The 19,463-nt window shown below is 58.5% G+C and overlaps 1 protein-coding gene across 5 annotated transcripts in view; it reads left to right on the forward strand.

The window, feature by feature from the left end:
- The first annotated feature begins 668 nt into the window (after window positions 1-668).
- Window positions 669-19,463, forward strand: part of SULT4A1 (sulfotransferase family 4A member 1) — a 28,954-nt gene continuing 10,159 nt past the window's right edge. For all 5 annotated transcript variants that reach the window (XR_005652904.1, XM_039863232.1, XM_039863234.1 and 2 more), the window contains exons 1-4: window positions 669-877; window positions 16,478-16,608; window positions 17,754-17,834; window positions 18,430-18,556. Coding sequence is in view for 4 of the 5 variants with exons in the window: in XM_039863232.1 (XP_039719166.1) it covers window positions 709-877; window positions 16,478-16,608; window positions 17,754-17,834; window positions 18,430-18,556 (508 nt within the window). In the remaining variant the exon portion in view is untranslated. The remainder of the gene's footprint in view (window positions 878-16,477; window positions 16,609-17,753; window positions 17,835-18,429; window positions 18,557-19,463) is intronic.

The raw sequence follows: 19,463 nt of genomic DNA on the forward strand, positions 1-19,463 counted from the left end.
CCTCTCTAGAATTTTGTTGTTCTCAAAATTATAGTCTGCATAAGAAGCACCTTATTAAATACAGATTTGGGGAGCTATCCGGAGAGAGTCTGTTTTGTTTTTTTTTTTAGGCCTGGGAGTTGGCCTTGGAACCTGCAATTGACACCCTCCCCCTCCTGCCCTCAGGAGATTATGAAGCTTATTTTTCATAGCAAGTATCGGTACCTGAAATTATCTTGGTTATTCACAAATGTAAGCTCCGAGAGGGCCAGGCTTTTGCCTAACGTATTTCGGGAAACTAGACCGGTGCCTGGTACAGATCGGATGCTCCCTAAATATTTGTTGAATGAATTAATGAATCTTTCAGGTCGCTTCTAGCTGGAGCATTTCATGAGCCCGTATCGAGCACTTGGTGAATGACAGAATCAACGGCTTGGTGATGGAACGCGCGATGGAAGGACGCAGGCTGCAGGCTGGGGAGGAGGGCGGAGGGCAGGGGTCTCCCGCGCTCCTCGTGCGGGGCGGGGCGGGGCGGAGGCTCACGACGTCCCGTCTGCGGGGGGCGGGCGGCGTGGCGGGCGGGGCCATGACGTCATACCGGCGGAGCGCAGTCTCCGCGGCGCTCGGGCGAGGCGGCGCCGTGACGTCACGCCTGCGGAGCGCCGCGCGGCGGCTGGGCGGCGGGCGTGGGCGCGGCGCGGGGCGGGCGCGGCGGCAGCGGGCGGCGGCATGGCGGAGAGCGAGGCCGAGACCCCCAGCACCCCGGGCGAGTTCGAAAGCAAGTACTTCGAGTTCCACGGCGTGCGGCTGCCGCCCTTCTGCCGCGGGAAGATGGAGGAGATTGCCAACTTCCCGGTGCGGCCCAGCGACGTTTGGATCGTCACCTACCCCAAGTCGGGTGAGCCCGGCGCAGACCCCTCCCCGCGGGCTCTGCGGCACGCCCGCCCGTCAAGACGCTGCGCCCGCGCGGGGGGCTTCCCGTCTGGGGCGGGGCGGGCGGGGCGGGCGGGGGCGCTCACCGCCCACCCCCCACCCGGTGCCTGCAGCCCTACAGGGCGGGATGGGGGGTGGTCGGCCCGCATTTGGGGAATCCAAGGCCAGAGACCTTCGGAGGTGGGCCGCGGTGTCCATGGCTGGAGGCTGGACAGCGTCCCGTGGTGATGGAGCCTGTTTGGCAGGAGCTGCTAGGTGGCCTAGGCCACCACCCCTCCCAGCTTCCCCTCCTATTACCCAGGTGGCTGTGTGACCTTGGATGGTCACTTAACCTCTCTGTTCCTGGACCCGGTTCCGCCTTTGATGAATGCAAAGTCCTGCTCATCTGGGAAGGGGAATAAAACGGTCGCAGGACTGTGTGTGCTTGACCGTCCTTTCCTGCGTGGGCACCGACTGGGGGATGGGACCAGCCATGCCCGGAGTGCGCGCCCGCTGTTCCCTTGCTTCAGGGCCGCCTCCATCACCTGGGTATCTGGCAGGATCCTGGGACACTCACATTTTCCAGCATTCACTGACATCATTTTTTGGACAACCACGTAAGGTAGAGATGGTCACCTACACTTACAATTCAGGCACTGAGGCTCCGAGAGAGGAAGTGGCTTGCCCAAGGTCACACAGCTGATAAGTGGCAGAGCTAGGATTTAAAGCCAGGCCGTTCTGTGTCCAGGACCTGATGTAAAGGATTATCATGTAGTGCCTCTTGGGAGGTCTGTGGGGAGAGAGACAGATTTCTTGTTCATGTGCCTGTGGGTTTCCCTTCTTGTCTCTGTATTGGAGAGGGAGGGAGACGTCTGGCTCCATTCTGTATGGTGCATCTGTAGCGTGGTGTAGAAGGTGGCGGCCTGGAGGTCATGTCACACCGGCTGGAAGAGAGGTGGCTGGAACAGCTGTAGCTCGGCTGTCATAGCTGTGCGGGGGTCCCAGACCCCCGAGGGCTAAGCCCGCCTCCTCTGAGGGAGATCGGGGAAGAGGCTGTCAGTGGAAGGATGGGGAGCTGTGTGGGTGGGGAGAGCTTGGAGAAGGTAAGTCTGGAGGTACCGCTGGCCTTTGGGAAGAGGGGAAGGGAGGAGGTGTGCAAGGCCACCTGCGTGGCCAGGCACGTTCCTTCCACTGCAGCCCACAGCCCCTCTTATCCCAGTCCCCTGGGAGGGGTTCAGAACTTTTCAGATTTTAGAGCCATAGCTGGGACATGTTACAGAAACCCCAGCTGGATGTTGGGCTGTGCTTTGAGCTGCCACACTAAGTGGGGTCTGTAAAGACTAAGAATAGCCTCATGTCAGTTTAGGACAGTTTAGGGTTTGCCTCCAAATGAACTGTGAGAGAATTGCTTTTGGGAGTCCTCTAGGATTTGGGTTCTGTGTTGCTACTTCCATTTTACGGCAAAGAAATGGAGGGGAAGAAGGACCTGGAAGGGGGAAAGGCATGGGCCGGGAGCTCATTTGGAAAGCTGTGCACTTGGGGCTCGTGGGGGACGCGTTAGAGGGGCCCTGTGTTGGGAGCCTGGTGGGGCCTGGCAGCAGGGACCTCTCTGGGCACCCGGATGGGGAATGAGCTGTTAGTTTAAGAATAAGCTGTTAGTTTGGTTACCTAGTTTTCTAGGTGACCAAAACCTATATCTTGTTTGTAACTTGAATCTTTCAAAGCAGACAAGAGCACAGCGTAGACGAGTAGACGTATGGCTCTTTCCCTTGGTGATGGAAAATCCAGCGGTGGCCTCGAGACCTATGTGTGGTCCCTTCACACAGAGCCTTAGAGAGCCTCTTTTTAAAAACTAAAAAAAAAAAAAAAAGAAAATTCCCACAGCTCTCATGGCCTTTCCAGGCTCTTCCTGTTTCTCTGTCTGCCTGTGCCTGTGCCCGTGCCTGTGTACACCTGAGGGCCGGGCAGCCCGAGCTACGACCTGTTGGAACTGTACGTAAGCCAGGAGCGCATAGCATCAATCACCTCCCATGCTCAACACAGCACATTCTCCCCGAAGTCCTGTGAGGTAGGACAGAGTTGGTCTCCCACTTCCCAGGCGAGGAAGCAGAGCATCTGGGAGGTTAAGTGACATGCCGTAAGCTAATGCATCTCGCTGCAACGAGGCCGGGTTGGGGTGACGAGAGCCTAGGAGTAAGGGAGAAGCAGAGTCATGAATTTTGTGGAGGTCAGTGTGTTCTGTTCATTTTTTGCTTTCTTCGTGGTTCTTGACCTTGTCCCAGTCTATCCTTCTCATCCATCCTATGCGACGGTGACAGGGTAAGTTGGAAGTTTTCTCAGGAAAGATGTCCACGCTGGCTCTAAACCAGTGCTTCTGAGGCTTTCACTCTTCCTACCCCACTGCCTGTAAAGTTCATTACATGGAATGATCAAGGGGACTGAAGAATTGGTCCCCCCAAATAATCTGCCCTAAAGGTTTTCTCTCAACCAGAGAAAAAGCGACCTGGAAATCATCTCCAGTGGCAGTTGGTGTAGCGGGAAGCGCCGGTTCGGGGTCAGGATCCGGCTTCTCGCAAGCGGCTGCCCTTGGGTGCGTCCGGGCCTCTGTTCCCCGCTGTGAAATCCACAGCTTAAACCGCACAGTCACTGAGGTGGTTCTCGACCCCCTTTTAGGGGCTGTTACTTTGAACACAGTTTAATCACAGTTTGGAATGGGGCCTGGAATGCTTTAAGAATGGTTAATCAGCCACTTACTGTGTCCCGTGTGCCCGGAGCTCGTGGTAATCCACGAGGAACTCTTGTGCCTCTTTTCAGAGGCTCAGAGAAGGCAGGAATTTGCTCAGAGTCACACATGACTGCTGAGAGAGTCATGTTTCAGGGTCCATGGCCAGCCTCTCCCCTATCTCTCAGATGCCTGGTTGCCTTTGGAATGTCACAAGAGCAGCCAGAATCAGGCCCCAAGGAAGAGGGAGTTCGCACCTTCTTTCCGTGCGTTTTATAACACTGGATGTCTCAAGCCACTTAGGGATGTTAAGGTTTTTGTCACTGCTCTGAATCCTCTGCGGATGGGCTTGAGGTTGCCTGCTTCACATTTCCATTCTCTTTTCTCCCTTTCTCTCCCATCCTCCCGTCCTCTACCAGGAATGCGTCTCTAAGAGGCACCAGTGCTTAGAGATTAAGAGTCTGGCTTTGGAGCTGGAAGTCTCGGGTTTGAATGCAGCTTTGCTGCTTGCCACCTGGGTGATCCTAGAAAATGACATAACCCCTGTGAGCTGTGGTTTCTACAGGGGTAGGTGAGACCAGCTCCCTGCCTTGATGGGTGACTCAGGATGAGTGAAGTGATGGGTGAGGGCTCCTCCCTGTACCGGGTGCATGGTAAGTACAAGGTGGCCTCTGGCTTGCGTATTTTCTGATGAAAAGTTGCTGTAATTCTTTGGTCCTCTGTGGAATCGGCCTCTTTTTCCCTGTAGCTGCCTTCACATTTTCTCTTTTTTTTTGATTTTCAGCACTTAATATGAAATCTCTGGGTACATTTTTGGTTTTTTTTTGTAGATTAAGGATACTTATCTTGCTTGGGGTTTTCTGAAATTCTTGGATCTGTGGTTTGATGCCTTTTTCCATGATTTTGGAAAAACTGACAGCTATTATCTTCGAATATTTCTTCCATCCTGTTCTCTCTTCTTTTGAGATTCCAATTACATGTGTTAGGTTGTTTGATATTATCCTATTGCTCTCGAGTGCTCAATTTTTTATTCTGTTTTCTCTTTGTGTTTCAGCTCGGGTAATTTCTGTTGACCAGTCTTCAGGTTAACTGATTCTTCCACTCTGTCAGGTCTGAGGTCAGGTGTGTGAGTCCATCAGAAGCATTAGTGTGCTTTTATTTTTCCCTTAGCATTTTCGCTTCTAGTCTCCATCTCTCTGCTGAACTATCCCATCTGTTCGTGCATGTTGTCCACCTTTTCCGTGAAATCTTTTGAGATGTTAATCAGATTTATTTTAAATTCTGAGTCAGATTCTATTGTTTTGTTTTTTGACAATGGGTAATTTTTTTTTTCCTTTTTAAATGAGTTATACTTTTTGACTGAAACCTGGACATGGTGTGCTAACATTAGAGATTGAGGTCAGTTGTATTTAGGCTTGGAAACGGGCCTGTCTTTTATTGCCGGGCCTTTAGTGTGGGAAGTGAGTCAGTCTGGTAGGAGTCGCACTGCGTTTGGGTTCTGTCGTTGCTCTGGTCCCTTGAGCTACCATTGGTTTTAATTCCTGTTGTTTCACCTCGTGCTTAGCATGGGGGCTGAGTTTCCAGAGGGTCTTTCTTCAGTGTTCCTGCCCTACCTTCAGCTTTTGGGTCGTACCTAAGAGGGATTTCTTCCCAAACCCTGTCACCCCCCAGGGGTACACTGCCATTACTTGTTACTCTGACTTACTGGCTTGGAGGGGAGGGGTTTTGACAGGATGTGTCTGTCGTCTGGTCCAGCTGCAGCCTTAGACAGGTTCCGAGCTCCTGAGTGTGGGGACTTTCTCACTGATTCTGCTGCCCCTGAATGAAGCCAACTCTGCCTGGATGGCGGGTCCTACGCAGGAAAGAGTTTCGGCCCTCTCCCAGTGTTTGGGGGGGTCTCTGACAGAGCCCAGGGATGGGTCCCTCCGCTCCCTCAAGGACAGCTTTTTTCTTTGACCGCTTCTTCAGCCATGTCGGGTCTTCACCAGCGCCCCAGGGGTTGGGGTAGAGCAGTTCGCCACCCCTCCCCCAGAGGGTTAGAGCGTTTTTCCCATGGAGAAGGGTCCTGGCTGGTCTTTTTCCTTTTCCTGTGGCCGTGGCACTGAGGAACACTGTCTTCAGCCTGCCACCCGGCATCTTTCTCGTTGGCGCCTGAGAAGAGTCTGGAGCCACCTCTCTTCCGTGTCTGGCTCTGCAAGCCTACAGTCATCTTTGCAACTTGTGAAAATTCTACCCGAATTCTTTCTCACTTGCATGGTGCCTGGCGCCCCTGCCTGGGCCCATCTTCCTGGGGCCGGAGCCGCTTGCTGCCTTTCAGCTTCAGCTCTGATGAACTGAGTCAGGCGAGGATCTCATCGTTTATCCGGCCTTTCCTCGGTAGTGTGCGAGCCGCACTCCTCCCAGCTCTCTGCCCCCTGGTGGGAGTGGCACTGCTTCCCTAGCCCTCTTGACAGTCACGTGTGTCAGTGGGCGTGTCTGCAGCTTCTGGAGTGTTAGCAGGGAGTGCAGTCCCAGCCTGGGTTTCTGGAGCACATTAGGGTGAGTGAACAGCCCACTGGGACGTGGGGGCCTCTTTATACCATGCTTGGCAGACTTATCGGAGTTTTCTGGAAGTACAGCCAGTCTTTTCTAGAGGGGCTGGAGAGCCAGAGACTTCAGCTTGGGCTTCATGTGTGCCCCGTGGCACATGGGTGGCTGTCATGAGACTCGGCTCAGCCTGGAATGAGCTGGAGTCTCCTGGGATCCTCACCCCCACTAGTGGCAGAGCAGTGGCCTGGGTGACAGCGGAGACCGCCCAAGGCTGCCCTTGTCCTTCTCAAGCCCCCGAGCAGACCAGGGCGTAAGAGTGCTTCCCGTCTGTGTGTGCCCTGTCACCCTCACAGCTTCGCTGTGGAAAAGGCCCTTTTCCAGGCAAGGAACTGAGGCCTTCGAAGAGAGCGGCCCAGCTGCTGGGAGTAGGGCCCGGGTGAGCCTGACTGCACAGGCAGCGTCGCCCCGGCTTGTGTGCGTCCACGTCTCTGGTCCCGGGAACCCATGAGCTCAAGCCCTGGAGAAGGTCACCCTGAGGGGACAGGGCTCCCCAGAAGAGTTGCTGGCAGAGCTAGGCTGGGAGTCTGGGCTCCAGACTCTCGGGGCCTCAGCAGACGGGAACTGCGGCCAGCCAGGCTGTCTGAAGATGGGCAGCTTCCTCACCCGTGCGGGGCCGGGCACACCACAGCACTCGACAGCATCTCAGCAGGAGGAGGGTGTCCTGCTCAGTGACCGAGTCCATTTCCCCTCTGTGCCCAGCAGGGTCCCAGAGCTGGAGGAGTCCAGGTGTAGCTCAGGCCCAGCTTGTTTCCCAGGGCCCAGGCTTGGAAACTGAGCTCCCACATCCCAGCCACTTACTTCCTCCCTCCGTCCAGCCCTGCTCCATCCCTAGCTGTGATGGGGTTTAGGTTGATCTGTTCACATCCATCCATGACCCTTGATTGTTCAGGGCGATGGCTGGAAAAGTGCCAGCTTATCGCTGGTTTCAGGCGGCATTGATAAAAGCATCGGCAAGGAGGTGATGTGGTGACGGTGATTGATCATAATTGATTACTGTGAACATTGTAAGCACGTGCGATCCGAGGGCGGCAGCATCGCGACACGCATATCGCAGCATCGCGGGGGCTAATCGTAGAATGCCAGGATCCGATGCGGCGAAGGGCTGCATTGTGCGGCGGCATACGGTGCGGCGATTGATGGTGGTGATCTTAATGCGCAACATTAATGGCACGATGCGGTGGGCGTGCGGTTCAGGGTTCAGGGCGGCGGTGATCCAGGTGAGCATCAGGATAATGCGCCCAACCCACGGCAAAATGACGGCAAGCGGCACGAGGCAGACGACGGCGATCCAGATAACCGCGTCCACATCGCACGCGATTGCAGGCGGCAGTATGGTGTGTGTGGTGTGTGGTTTGTGGTATGTACATACGGGCATGTGTGTATGTGGTGTGTGTGTGTGTGGCGGTGTGTGTGGCATGTGTATATGTGGCATGTGTGCACATGTGATGCGTGTGTTAAAGCACTCTGGTTCTAGAAGCAGTTTGGGGTCCGGGATCTGTGGCCTTGGACAGTAAACCTGAGCCTGCCTCTTTGTGTGTGAAACGTGATGATGGTCGCCACCTGGGGCTCGTAACGATCAAATGGAATGGCTACGTGAGTCCCCGTGACAGTGCCTGGGACACGGAGCACTGTCCTTGGCTGTCGTCGGGGTGAGCCGCCTGGGGCTTCTCGCCGTGGTCCCCTGTCCATTTTCGGCCGTGCGCCTGGACTGCACCTGTCCTCTGAGCTCCGCATCCTCACGCGCATCGCGGAGACTCTCGAGAGACGATCGCGAGATAGTCTCGAGAGATATCTCCACAGCATCTGCGAAACCCTGGAGAGTGGACAGGTGCTTAGCGAGAGGTAGATCACCCGAGGTGAGCGGCCTGGAGGCCTTCTCAGTGTCTGTTGGAGAGCCCGTCCCACCTGGTAGGGGGCTGCAGGAACCCCAGGCCCTGGATGGTCTGGGCCAGCTATGTCCGGTGCAGCTTCAGGCGCTCCGCTGTTGCTGTTTCTGAGGGGGCGGACCGGTCCGGGTTGTGCCGCGTTGATGTCTTGTGACTCTGAAATGCCCGTGGGGCACATTTGATTGAGGGGGCAGATCGAACACGTGCTCCTGTCCGCTTCCTCTTAAAGCCTCAGGCATGCCAAGCGAGAGGTAGAGAGCTTTGAACGCCTCAGAGGAGAGGCGGTAACTGTGGGTTAGAGATGCCAGCCGAGTTTTGGACACTCAGACATGGCTAAGCGTTAGTGGGCTTAGCAGGCGGACAGCCTGAGTGTCAGCAGAGGGAGGGCAGCGGGCACATGCACCTGGCACCTCAGAGGGTGGCAGCTGGGACGGGGGAGATTGAAAACAGGGAGCTGTTGCAAAGACAGGTTTCTTTAGGGAAATTGAGCCAGAGAGGTTGTGGTCTGGGGGATGTTGAGCACAGCTGTAGGCTGGGACACTTTGCCATATTGGAAATGGGGATCCCGTGAAAACTACATCCTTGAAAAGGAGGTTCCCAGCCCCCTCCCCTACTTGGCTCCTGGGATGCCGGGCAGAGAGTGGAGACATCTTTTCTGGACAAATAGACCCCAAAGAAAAGACCTGTAAATATTTGCATATGGGCAGCTCCCACCTCAGCTGTGAGAGCGACAGGGCTGGGCTTTCCCAGACACTCGGAGCCCTGCGGTCAGTGAGCCTTGTCCACCCACCAACGGCTGTGTCCAGTCGTTCCTTCTTACCTGTGGATGGACTCCTTGTCACCGGATAGTAAAGTCACCCACATGAAGGACAAAGACCTGCAGAAACAAAACAAGCAGCAGAAAAAGCTCGGAGGAATCAAAGACACTGCACAGAGGGACCCGAAAGCCCCCAGCAGCCCTGACTCTCCATAACGTCCTCGGAGAGTGAAGACAGATGCGCCTTCACTGAAGGCCAGTGGAGGGTGGCGGGCGGGGAGCGGCGGAGGAGCGGGAGGATCGGGACCAGCAGGTACTTGGAATTTCAAAAGTTCAGCTGCCGAGGTTTGCATGGTCCAGTGGAGGCGACATCCCAGGAAGCAGAACAAAACTTTGTACAAAACAATGGCGAACAGGAGCAAAAAGATGAAGTCGGAAGATCTCAGGGTTCCAGAACGGAGAGTTTGGAAGAGAAAATTATTGGAACCAGGATTCCTAGAGCTCAAGGGCATGATTAAAGAACCCCCAGGTGTCTCGCACAGGGACCGAGTAAAGGCCATGCTCAGCTCTGAGATGGGTATCTCGAAGCTTAGAGGCCACGTTCCAAGGACCGGAACCAGGACCTCAGAGTCTCGGTACCACCTTGGCAGCTGGAGGGTGGGAATGACGCTTCCAAAGTTCGGAGGGAAAAGGCCCCCCAGCCTCAAATTCTACACCCAGCCAAACTGCCAGTCACATGCGAGATAGAAATGGCCGCTTGTCATCAGGGTCTCAGACAGCTCCCACGCTCAGGAAGCAGCTAGAGGGCGGGCCGCGCCAGTGCGTGAGGGGGCACCAGTGGGGGCACATGGTAAAGAACATGGCACCAGCCCGAGGGAGGTCCAGGAGGACAGGCGGGGGCCAGGGGCACGTTCCTGAGGAGTAAGAGGAATTGAGAGAGCACCCCATGTGTTTGTCACAGAGTCGGGGAAAGAATGACTAATAGCTGCATAGAAAACTAAGCAAGCAAGCAAAGGCAGTTGTTTACTGTGGGAAAAACCACCTCTGCAAGAAAGGACATGTCACCGCGTGGTGCACCTTGAGCGGGACACTCGGTTGAACCGGACTTAGACCACAGGTGTGCTGCAGCTGTCCCGGGGCTTTGCTCTGGGAGTGGGTGGGATTAGGGAGGGAGGGTGGCTGGGTTTTCGGTCCGCATCTCATAGTACCCTGTGACTTTTCAACTAGGTACACATGTGACTTTGGTAAATAATAAAATGGAAATAAAAGGATTCCAAAGAGTTCCAGCCCCGGGATCCTGGTGGTTGGGGGCCCAGTTCCAACTGGTTCTGATCCGAGAGTGCTGGTTCCTTTGTCTTGGAGCTCGGGTGAGAATATTGATGAGCTGCCGCAGCCTGTGACAGGTTGGGCCCTAGATTCCCAGGCGTTCTGCCCAGAACACCAAGGTTTCCCATAGGTCTCATGGGCCTGAGAGGTCCAGCGCCAGAACCCACAGCTGCCACTGCGGGGGCGGTGATCTGATTGCCATGGGAGTGGTTTCTCCGGGGTCAGCAGGAGCTCCCTGTAAATGATCGCGCCCAGTCGCCCTGGAAGCGTGTGGCCTGTTACTCCCCAAGGCGGCCCCCCCCACCGGCCCTCCCTGGTTTTACTGTGAGGCTCCCCTCTGCCTCCCCTTAGGTGTGCTGGGAGCTGGGAGCCGGGCTGGCTTCCTCCTGCCCTGTCCCCCCACCCCGGTGCTGGCCTCCCCCCGAGAGTGCAGACTGCCGAGGGATGGTTGGGGCGCTGAGACCCCACTCTGCCCGCTCCTGCTGTTATACATCTTGTCTGGGTGGCTGTAAGGGTGGAGGGGCTGTGGCCAGTGTGCCCCCCGCCCCACCCGCCCTGCAGGCTACCTGATGGCCTCGCCCAGGGCTGCTCTGCCCTGCACCGCCCTCTGCTCCCCTGGTGTGCTGGGGAGGCCGTGTGGGAAGTGGGGACTCACATACTTGGGTTCCCACTCCAGATGTAGCCCCCCCTTTCCCGTGTGTGACCTTGGTCTAGTAACCTAAACTCTGAGCTGCTGTTCTCACATCGGCACAGGAGGTGCTTATAAACCTTCTCTCTGCCTTGTGTGTGCTGCCTGCCCTAGGTGTCACCTGTTGCCCTAGGTGTGACTTCGATGGGAGGGCCCGAGTTCCGTGTTTAGATGAGGGCTGCCAGGTTTGGCAGGAGGCTGTGGTGTGTCCCCATGCGTGAGCTGCCCTAGTTGGCAGTGCCCATCGTGGAATTGGGGACTCAGAACGATGCTCACTTATATGAGCTCCTATGGCCCTGAGCAGATCATGTCATGGCCCTGACCCCCACAGCCCTGTGAAGAAGAGGGGGGTGTCACCTTCATTTCCTGGAAGGGGAGGTGGGGGGAGGGGGTCTCGGGGCCAGCCCTCAGCACAGGCTTGTTGAGTGAACAGAGGGTAGGTGGGCGGACACCCCTTGAGGTGACCAGACCACTGGATCCCGAGTGAGGACTGTGAGCTGACCGCAGCCCTCACCAGACAGGAGCCCCTCTGTAGAAAGATCAGAGGCTCTGGGTGATGTGGGCCCGCATGCAGATCCCGGCCTTCCCTTCCTGCCTCTGCGAGATGGCCTTGCAGATGAGGTGGACGTCTCCGGCATGGCTCTGTTCCAAAGTGCAGTGTGGCCGGGTGCTGAGGCCAATGGATGGGACAGGCGTGAGGGTGTGGACGGGAGGTGCCTGCATGGTCCAGATGCTGCAAAGCAGACGTGCCCTCCCCCCTTGGCCCCATCTGCTGGCCCTGGCTGTCGGCCGGCTGGCCCAGCACCCAGCAGAGGAGCCCCAGGAGTCTGGAGGGGAGTCCTGGAGCAGCCTGGCAGGAACAGCCGCCTCGGAACCAGGCTTCGCTGGCACTGGTGGGGGACCCTGCCGTGAGAAGTGGGTGCTACCACCTCGAGTGCCGGGCGGAGGCCGCAGAGCAGGCCGTGTCCACTGCCTTGTGACCGGTCTTTCGGGAGAAAGCAGCGCTGCGTCCCTGCTGTGTGAGAGCAGAGGGCACTACAGTGTGGTCCAGCCCAGGGGGAGCCCGCTGGGGAGACGTGTCCCCTGAGTCCCCTCGTGCTTCAGGCTCTGCAGGTGTAGACGTGGTGCCTTTGCTGGGGGAGATCGTGGAGCCGCGCGGCCGGTCGTTCAGGCTGCATGTTTCCTCAGTGCTGCTCGGTGCCGGGCCGTGTTGGAAGCGTGGTGAGTGTGTGGTCGGCAGAGCAGCAGCCCCCGGGGATGGCCGCATCCCAGTCCCTGCCCCGCGAGCTTTCACCTGACGCAGCGAGGGCCAGCCAAGGTTGCTAGTTCGCTGCCATTCAGACAGGAGACGTCCCAGATTGTGTGGGTGAGCACAGGTGGCCGCAGGGTTCCTGGCAGTGGACGGGGGCGCAGGGGAGGGTGCACTAGTGATGCCCTCCTCCTGGAAGCGGGGCGCTGGGTGCAGTGAGAACACGACTTCTTTCCGGAGCCTTCAGAAAGAACGCAGCCCTGCCGACACCTTGCGTTTACCCAGTGAGGCCTGCATTGGTCTCCAGAACTGTAGGATGGTGACTGTGTTGTTTGAAGCCACCGACTTTGTGGTAATCTGTGATTGCAGCCGTAAAAACAGTCATAATGAAGACACATTCCCTGCTCTCAGAAGCTGCCCCCAGGTAGCCCCCCCAGGTGTGCACAGTGTGCCAAGTGCAGTAGGACAGCAGTAGGGGAGTCTGGGGCTGGGAAGGGCACCTGATAAGACTAGGGGTGTTCGGGAAGGCTTCCAGTGGCGGTGGCCCAAAGATCAAGTTGGCCAGGCGGAAGGGCGGTCCGTTGAAGGCCTGGGCCACAGGGGTGCTGAGCTTGGGGATGGTGGGAGGACACCTGGCCGCAGCACAGAGCTCCAGAGGGACGTAGAGAGACTGGGGGCCAAGTGGGCTGCATCCCCAGGACACAGCAGGGGAGGGGTGTTTTGCGGCCATGGCAGCCAGGGAGAGGGGAGGGCTGCTAGTGTCCAGGGTGCTACCTGGGGGGGTGGGACGTAGGGTGGGGGCAATGGGCATGGAGAGGGGAGACCAGCTGGGAGAGGACCGGGAGGAGGCCCTTGCAGAGCCCGTGTTTGGCCTTCGGTTCCGGTGCTTAGAAGAGTGTCTGGAACCACGTGACCGGTCAGTGCAGTCATCCTCAGCTGGTGTTTTTCTGTGGTCATTTTGTCATGTCTTGCCTGCTGGCCCAAGGAGGGCAGGGGCCGCCTGCTGCACTTGTCCCGTGTACCCCATCCCCCGCCCTCCCTGGCGCCCAGCAGACTCGCGGCATGCCCTCCTGGTGGCTCCACTGGGAGCTGGTGAAGGTGAGCTGAGTTGCTCAGCCAGGACGTGGATTTGCAGGGGCTGGAGTGAGGGCCACCAGGGACAGGCCAGTGGCCTGGCAGCTGCAGAGCTCCCGTCCAGCTCTGGCGAGGCTGGTGTCCTGGCACAGATGTTTAATGGAGACGAGGATGGGGCATGTGAAATTACGAGTCGACATCGCCGTGCAGAGAACGGCCGTCTAGGTCCTTGCCCGTGGGGGCCGCAGGGCTGGGGGTGGGGAGCACTGAAAACAGGCCCTGGAGACAGCACTGGGAGAGGCCCATTTCAGGACCTCTGCCCATCTGCCCACAGCCCATTCCTAAGGGCACTGCCCTGAGCTGCTGGACGGACGGGCCTCACGGGGGTGGCGGGGGCTGGGGGGAATAGGGTAGGAGCCATCACCAGCTCTTGACCTTGGGCCCAGAGCCTTATCTGTGAGTGGGGTGATTCTCCCCGCCTCTCAGGTTGGTGGGAGGATCCTCTGGTTAATGGATGGAAGTTCTTTCTGTTTGAAGACTTGCCACACCACTTTTTCATTCAGGCTGTTTGCTCCAAAGCTGCCTCCTCCAGGAAGTCTTCCTTGTTCGGCATATTGCCTTCTGGTTACTCAGCGCCCAGAGTTAGTTTGTGCATTCAGAATATAGGAGTGTGGGGGCTGTCCGGGCTGTTGGCGCAGTGAGGGCCAGCGGCCAGGCAAGGGTTGGGGAGCGGGAGTGTTAGTCGTGTGGCTGGTCAGGGGAGCCTCACCCCTGAAGGGCCTGAGGAAGGGGACCGAGGCAGGGGACCAGCAGATGCGAACAGCACGCTCGTGGGCCAGGGAGCCAGTGGGAGGTCAGGGACAGAGGCTGTGAGAGCCATGTGGGGTGTGGGAGCATGGGGTGCGGCTGACAGGCTGTGCACCGTGGGAGGACCGTCACGGGGACCTTGCTTTGCTCTGTGGGGACACGCCCTCGGGCTTCGGTGGACAGGGTGTGGTCCAGCACAGTCGTTCTGGCTGAAAGGTGGGGCGAGCTGGGCAGAAGCGGAGTTGTGGGGGCTCTCCCACTGTCTCCGGGTGGAAGGGCCCCCTCTGTTGCTTGCCTGTTGGTTGGACCAGCGGGCTTTGCTGAGGTGCGAGGCCCGAGGAAGGCGAGTCCACTCTTCTGTCTGAGCAGGGCCACGGTTGAGGGGGCTGGGGCAGATGATTATAGGGGCCGGCCCGTTCTGGGGGCAGCTTAGGAGCGGCTGCAGGCGGGAGAGGAGGGGTCCGAGGCCGAGAGGGGAGGGGCGTGAGGCGTGTGAGCGTTTTCAGGGTGGGGAGGTGAGGAACCAGCAGCGGAGACCGACACCCCAGAAGTGAAGGGACGAAAGTGTGGTGAGGAGGAATTGGCCAGCCGTGCCCGTTCCTTCCAAGGGGTCAGACAGGGTGGTGACTGGGGTTGCCCTGGGCTCCCTGGTGGCCTGGAGCTGACAGCCTGAATGAGGGGCTGGAGGAGGTACGGGGAGCCGCCCTTCTCCCCGGGGGCTACCTGTTGACCCCGTCAGGCATCCGCCTGGCCCTAGTGCTCATGGGGGCTCTGCCCTGGGTGGCTCACCCCATGTCTGGGCTCAGGCCCTGCTCTTCCTGCCAGAAGCAAACGCCAAGGCGTTGGAGCACCTGCTGTTAGAGCCCGGGGTGTGGGGGCAGGGCGGGAAAGGCAGGACGCAGTGCTGCTGCCCCAGAGTGACCGTCCACTCGCATGTGGTGATCGTCATGTGTAGTGCTTGTGCATGTGGTCAGTCCCCTGGTCGTGGTGCTGGCACAGAATGAGTAACGGCAGGGGGACTTAGGGGGGTCAGGGAAGGACACCTTACCGGTGCAGATGACTCGAAGCTGCCGTGCGCAGGTTGACAGGTAGAGGGGTGCTCAGCCGAGGGGAGACCCCAGCGGACTGCCGAGGGTGGAGAGCTGCACCCCAGAGGGCCGGCACAGGGAGCGCTGAGGCCTTGCTAGGAGGTGGGCCCCCGACCTTAACGTATGAACAGTGAGGAGCCACAGGAGGCGTCTAGGCTGCCGGCGTGGAACCTGAATCTGAAACATGCCAGGAGACTGTCCCCAACTCCCAGTAGGGGACCTGTCCAGGCCGTGTTGCAGGGCCAGCTCATGGGGCGATGTGTGAGGGGGGCGTTGGCCAGCAAGTCCGCAGCCTGATGGGAGGCTGTGGCCCCTTAGTGGGTGAGGAGGTGTCCTCAGCACCATTGAGCACCCTTGTTCCCTGGTGTGCCTCCCTCTGCCTTCGACGGTTTGGGGCATCAGGCTAAGCTGTCTCATCTCTTGTGCTTGACATGGCAGGCTGTCACGTGGCTCGGTTTCCCCCTCAGCCTTTCTTAGGAGAGCAGGTCATGGCGACCACACCCCTGGCCAGATAGGTGGCTTTTCCTTTTAACTGAACTGTGACTCACATGTGCGTACTTCCATGGAGCTGCCGCCCGACCCAGATAGAGTAACCCTAGCACCCCAGAATCGCTTCTGTGTCTTGTATTGATAACACGCCCCCCCCCAAACCACTATTCCCACCTCTGTCACTGTCTGCCTAATTCTGAGCCTAATATAAATGGAAACATGAAAAATCACACAATACCAGGCCTTTGGGGTCTGACTCCTTTTGCTCGACGCGTGGGATTCAGCCTTGCTGAGCGCAGTAGTTCAAGGCCTCCATGGCCCATCGTCCGAGTGTCACGACTTACTCACTCTGCTGTTGATGATGTTTCTGTTGTACTGAACGACACGGCCGGGATCGTTCTAGCACCTGTGTGACGGCATCGTCTCGGGTGGGTAACCCGGAGTAGGTTTCTTGGATCATGAGGCGTACCTGTGTTCAGCCTCAGTAGATACTGAGTAGTCAGGCTTTTCACTGTGAGTGAGTGATTGGCCGGTGAGAGCCTCGTCACTCCTGGGTAAACGGAACATTGAGCTTCTGGAAAGCTCAGGACTGGGTGTCATCTGTTATTGTAGTCCTTGAGCCCATGGAGATCAGTCACTTCTCATGACGACCCTGAGAAGCATCTCCTGCCCCCACTTAGGGCCGAGGAAACGAGTTCAGAAAGGCCAGTTCACGGCCACCCCGGAGGGTGGGACTCAGGCCGAGCGAGGTCTTGTGCTTAGACCAGTGTTCTTCCACGAGACTCGAGGAGCTCCTGGGACCCTGCCACCCACCAGGTGGCCCTTCGGTCCCCTTCTCCGGCGCAGGTGCCAACCTGGGGCTGACCCTTGGGCCTCCTCTGAGCACCGCTTCGTGGGGCCTCTCGTTCCAGGCACGAGCTTGTTGCAAGAGGTGGTCTACCTGGTGAGCCAGGGCGCCGACCCGGACGAGATTGGCCTGATGAACATCGATGAGCAGCTCCCGGTCCTGGAGTACCCGCAGCCGGGCCTGGACATCATCAAGGTACTCTGGGCGGGCGGTACCCAGCTCCTGAGGGGTTCGGGCGGCCCTGTAGTGGAGGAAGAACAGAGAAAGCTGGTCCCCCCAGGTAGCCAGGACAGAGAGACTGCTCTGAGCCCGTGACAGTGACCCTGGAATTGGATAGGTGGGTGATGTGGGTGACTTCACAGTAGAAAGGGGGAAGTGGGGAGTGGGGGTATGGGAGGGGGTGTTGGGGTCCCTCCTTGGGGCTCACTCCACCTGTCCAGGGAGGTGGTGGGATGCGTTTGCATCAGATATTTGGTGTTGAGAATGAAGTAAACATTATCTCAAAGTCTCATTCATGCTACCCCTGAGATGTATCTGGAGTTTTCTCTCCGCCCCTCCCTCTGCCACCTCTTTAGATCAGGCCTCGCTGCCTGCGTGGACCTCCTGACCCTCCTCCTGCTCGATGAGTGTTCTGTCACCGCTCTCGTAATAAAGTCCAGGGTGCCGTGTGAGTGGGCTCTGCACCCGACCTGTGGCGTTTGCCCAGCTGCTCACCACACTCGTGCATGACCCATGGACGCAGCTGGTGCCGACTCGCCCACCGAGCCCTTCTGTGGGGCTGCACTGGGCGCCCACTGCGGCCGGCCACTACTCTGGGCACTGGGGCACGGCCAAGAACCAATCTCACGTGCACTTACGGCGCTGGCTGAGCTGACACTCTCGTGCGGGAGGCCGACTGAACAAGAACGGGGGGCACAGTACTTGGGGGCGACTGTGAGTTGGGGCAGATGGCGCAGTGGGGGCAGACCCCTGAGCCCGGGCCAGCCAGCCTGGCATGTTCCAGGAGCTTCAGGAAGGCCTGTGTGTGACGATCCCGGTAACACAGCAGTCCCTCTGCCTCGTGCCTCGTGCCTCCACCACTGACCTTCAGGGCCTGTCCTGGTCGTCTGTGTAGATACCTGTGACATTGACAGGCTGACTCAGGCTGCGGGTGTCCAAGGATGGGCAGTGTCTGCTCACATCCGGCCCCAGGGTTCAGCCTGGAGGGTGGGTATATCTCAGGAGATGTGTGTCAGGTGGAGTGCTGGTCCCGGCCGTCCGAGACCCTCTCTGCCGGGCCCCGAGGAAGGTCCTGAGACCTGTGTGTCCTCTGAACACCTCTCCCCTTGACCCTGCTGCAGGAACTGACGTCTCCGCGCCTCATCAAAAGCCACCTGCCCTACCGCTTCCTGCCCTCGGATCTCCACAGTGGAGATTCCAAGGTAATGCCCTTCGCCTCCCCGCCACAGGCTGGCTCCCCAACAAGGCCAGTGCTGGTCGTCCCCCGCCTCTGCTCCCAGAGATCCCTGGTGCAGGCAGTCTTTGAGCCTACATCTCTAGCGTTTTAGCCACGTTTCTCACCTGGGTTCTTCCTCACAGTTGAACTTGGACTTGACCAGCCTTAGTGCAGCCTTTGCCTAGGATTCACGGCTGATTTTCCTGATTTCTCACCTGCATGAGGTTTATGAGGCGCAGAATTCTCACCACTAGTGTCAGGAATTTTTCCGTCTTCCACTGATTTTGAATTAGTACTAGAGGACAGGTAACAAAACGCCGAAAGACCTGTGCTGGCGGATGCTGCCGCGCGGACTGGAGCCTCCACTGAAACGGAGCGACAGCAAAAGCGCATTTAGCCAGCGCACGCGGGGCTGCGTCACACACGCGGGGCGGCCTCACGCACGCGGGGCGGCCTCACACTGGGAACGAGGGGTCGGTGTACACGTGGGGGGCGCTGTGGCCTGGGAGGCTGCACGAGGGTGGCCCGCCACATGGGGGGGATGGGTGACTGGCCCCTCCGTCCCGTCTGCTCCCCCGCAGGTCATATACATGGCCCGGAACCCCAAGGACCTGGTGGTGGCCTACTACCAGTTCCACCGCTCCCTGCGCACGATGAGCTACCGCGGCACCTTCCAGGAGTTCTGCCGGAGGTTCATGAACGACAAGCGTGAGTGTGTCAGCCCGCACGGCCGCCCAGCACGGCCTGGGCTCGTGCTTTGTCCTCAGCCCCCGCACGCCGGGCCGCTTCCCCGCTGGGGCTGAGGGGTGACGGGACGCTGGTCCGAGGTCGTAGCTCACACACAGCAGGGCAGGCGTCCCCCTCAGAAGCCCTGCTCTCTCAGTGCTGCTGGGATCCCCGGTCAGAAGCACCTCTCTTCCTGCTGGAGTCTGAACCGTGAAGACGGAGGCCCAGATAGCACTGTTACTGGTGACGGGCCAAGTGGAGGCCGTGGCTTCGTTGAGAGCCCTGGGCGTTCGCCGGGCTTAGCATCCAGCAGGCCCAGCTTCCAGCCCCAGGCCGGTGCGACCCAGGGGGGTAATGCACATTGGGTGCAGGAAGCTTGTTCCAGGGGGAGAAGGGTGAGCCGGGGACGGGCGTGCCAGGGCCCTGCCATACCTGCCGTCTTCAGGGGAGGAGGGGGCTGGGTCACGGCTGCTACAGCGGGACCAGGAGGAACCTGTCCCCTTGGCAGCGGGTCAGCGGCTCCTCACCACAGTCTGTTCCCCCGGCCCACGGTGGCTCCCCCACTGCCAGCCATGGCTTCTCTGGGTGCCCTTCTGGGACTGTAAGTGGGCAACCTAGAGTTTGCAGCCAGAAAGTTTTGAAACGGGTTATACCTGTACTTTAACTAAGCCGAGACTATTTCGTACCCGTCTAAAAATACGCTTCCTACGTTATCCCAAGTCACATAATGCTCAGCCTCGTTGCCCTCCGCCCAGCCCAGTCAGGGATTCTGCAGTGAGATTACGTGATGAGGTCAGGGTGAGGTGCGTGCCGGACGTCCAGGAGGACAGCGCTGCAGCTAGAATTGGAACTCGGGGCAGCCGAACCGGAGCTGCCCCCTGAGCCTGCG

Source organism: Pteropus medius, unplaced genomic scaffold, assembly GCF_902729225.1.
Source record: "Pteropus medius unplaced genomic scaffold, Ma_sr-lr_union100, whole genome shotgun sequence".
NCBI classification, from domain to species: Eukaryota; Metazoa; Chordata; class Mammalia; order Chiroptera; family Pteropodidae; genus Pteropus; species Pteropus medius.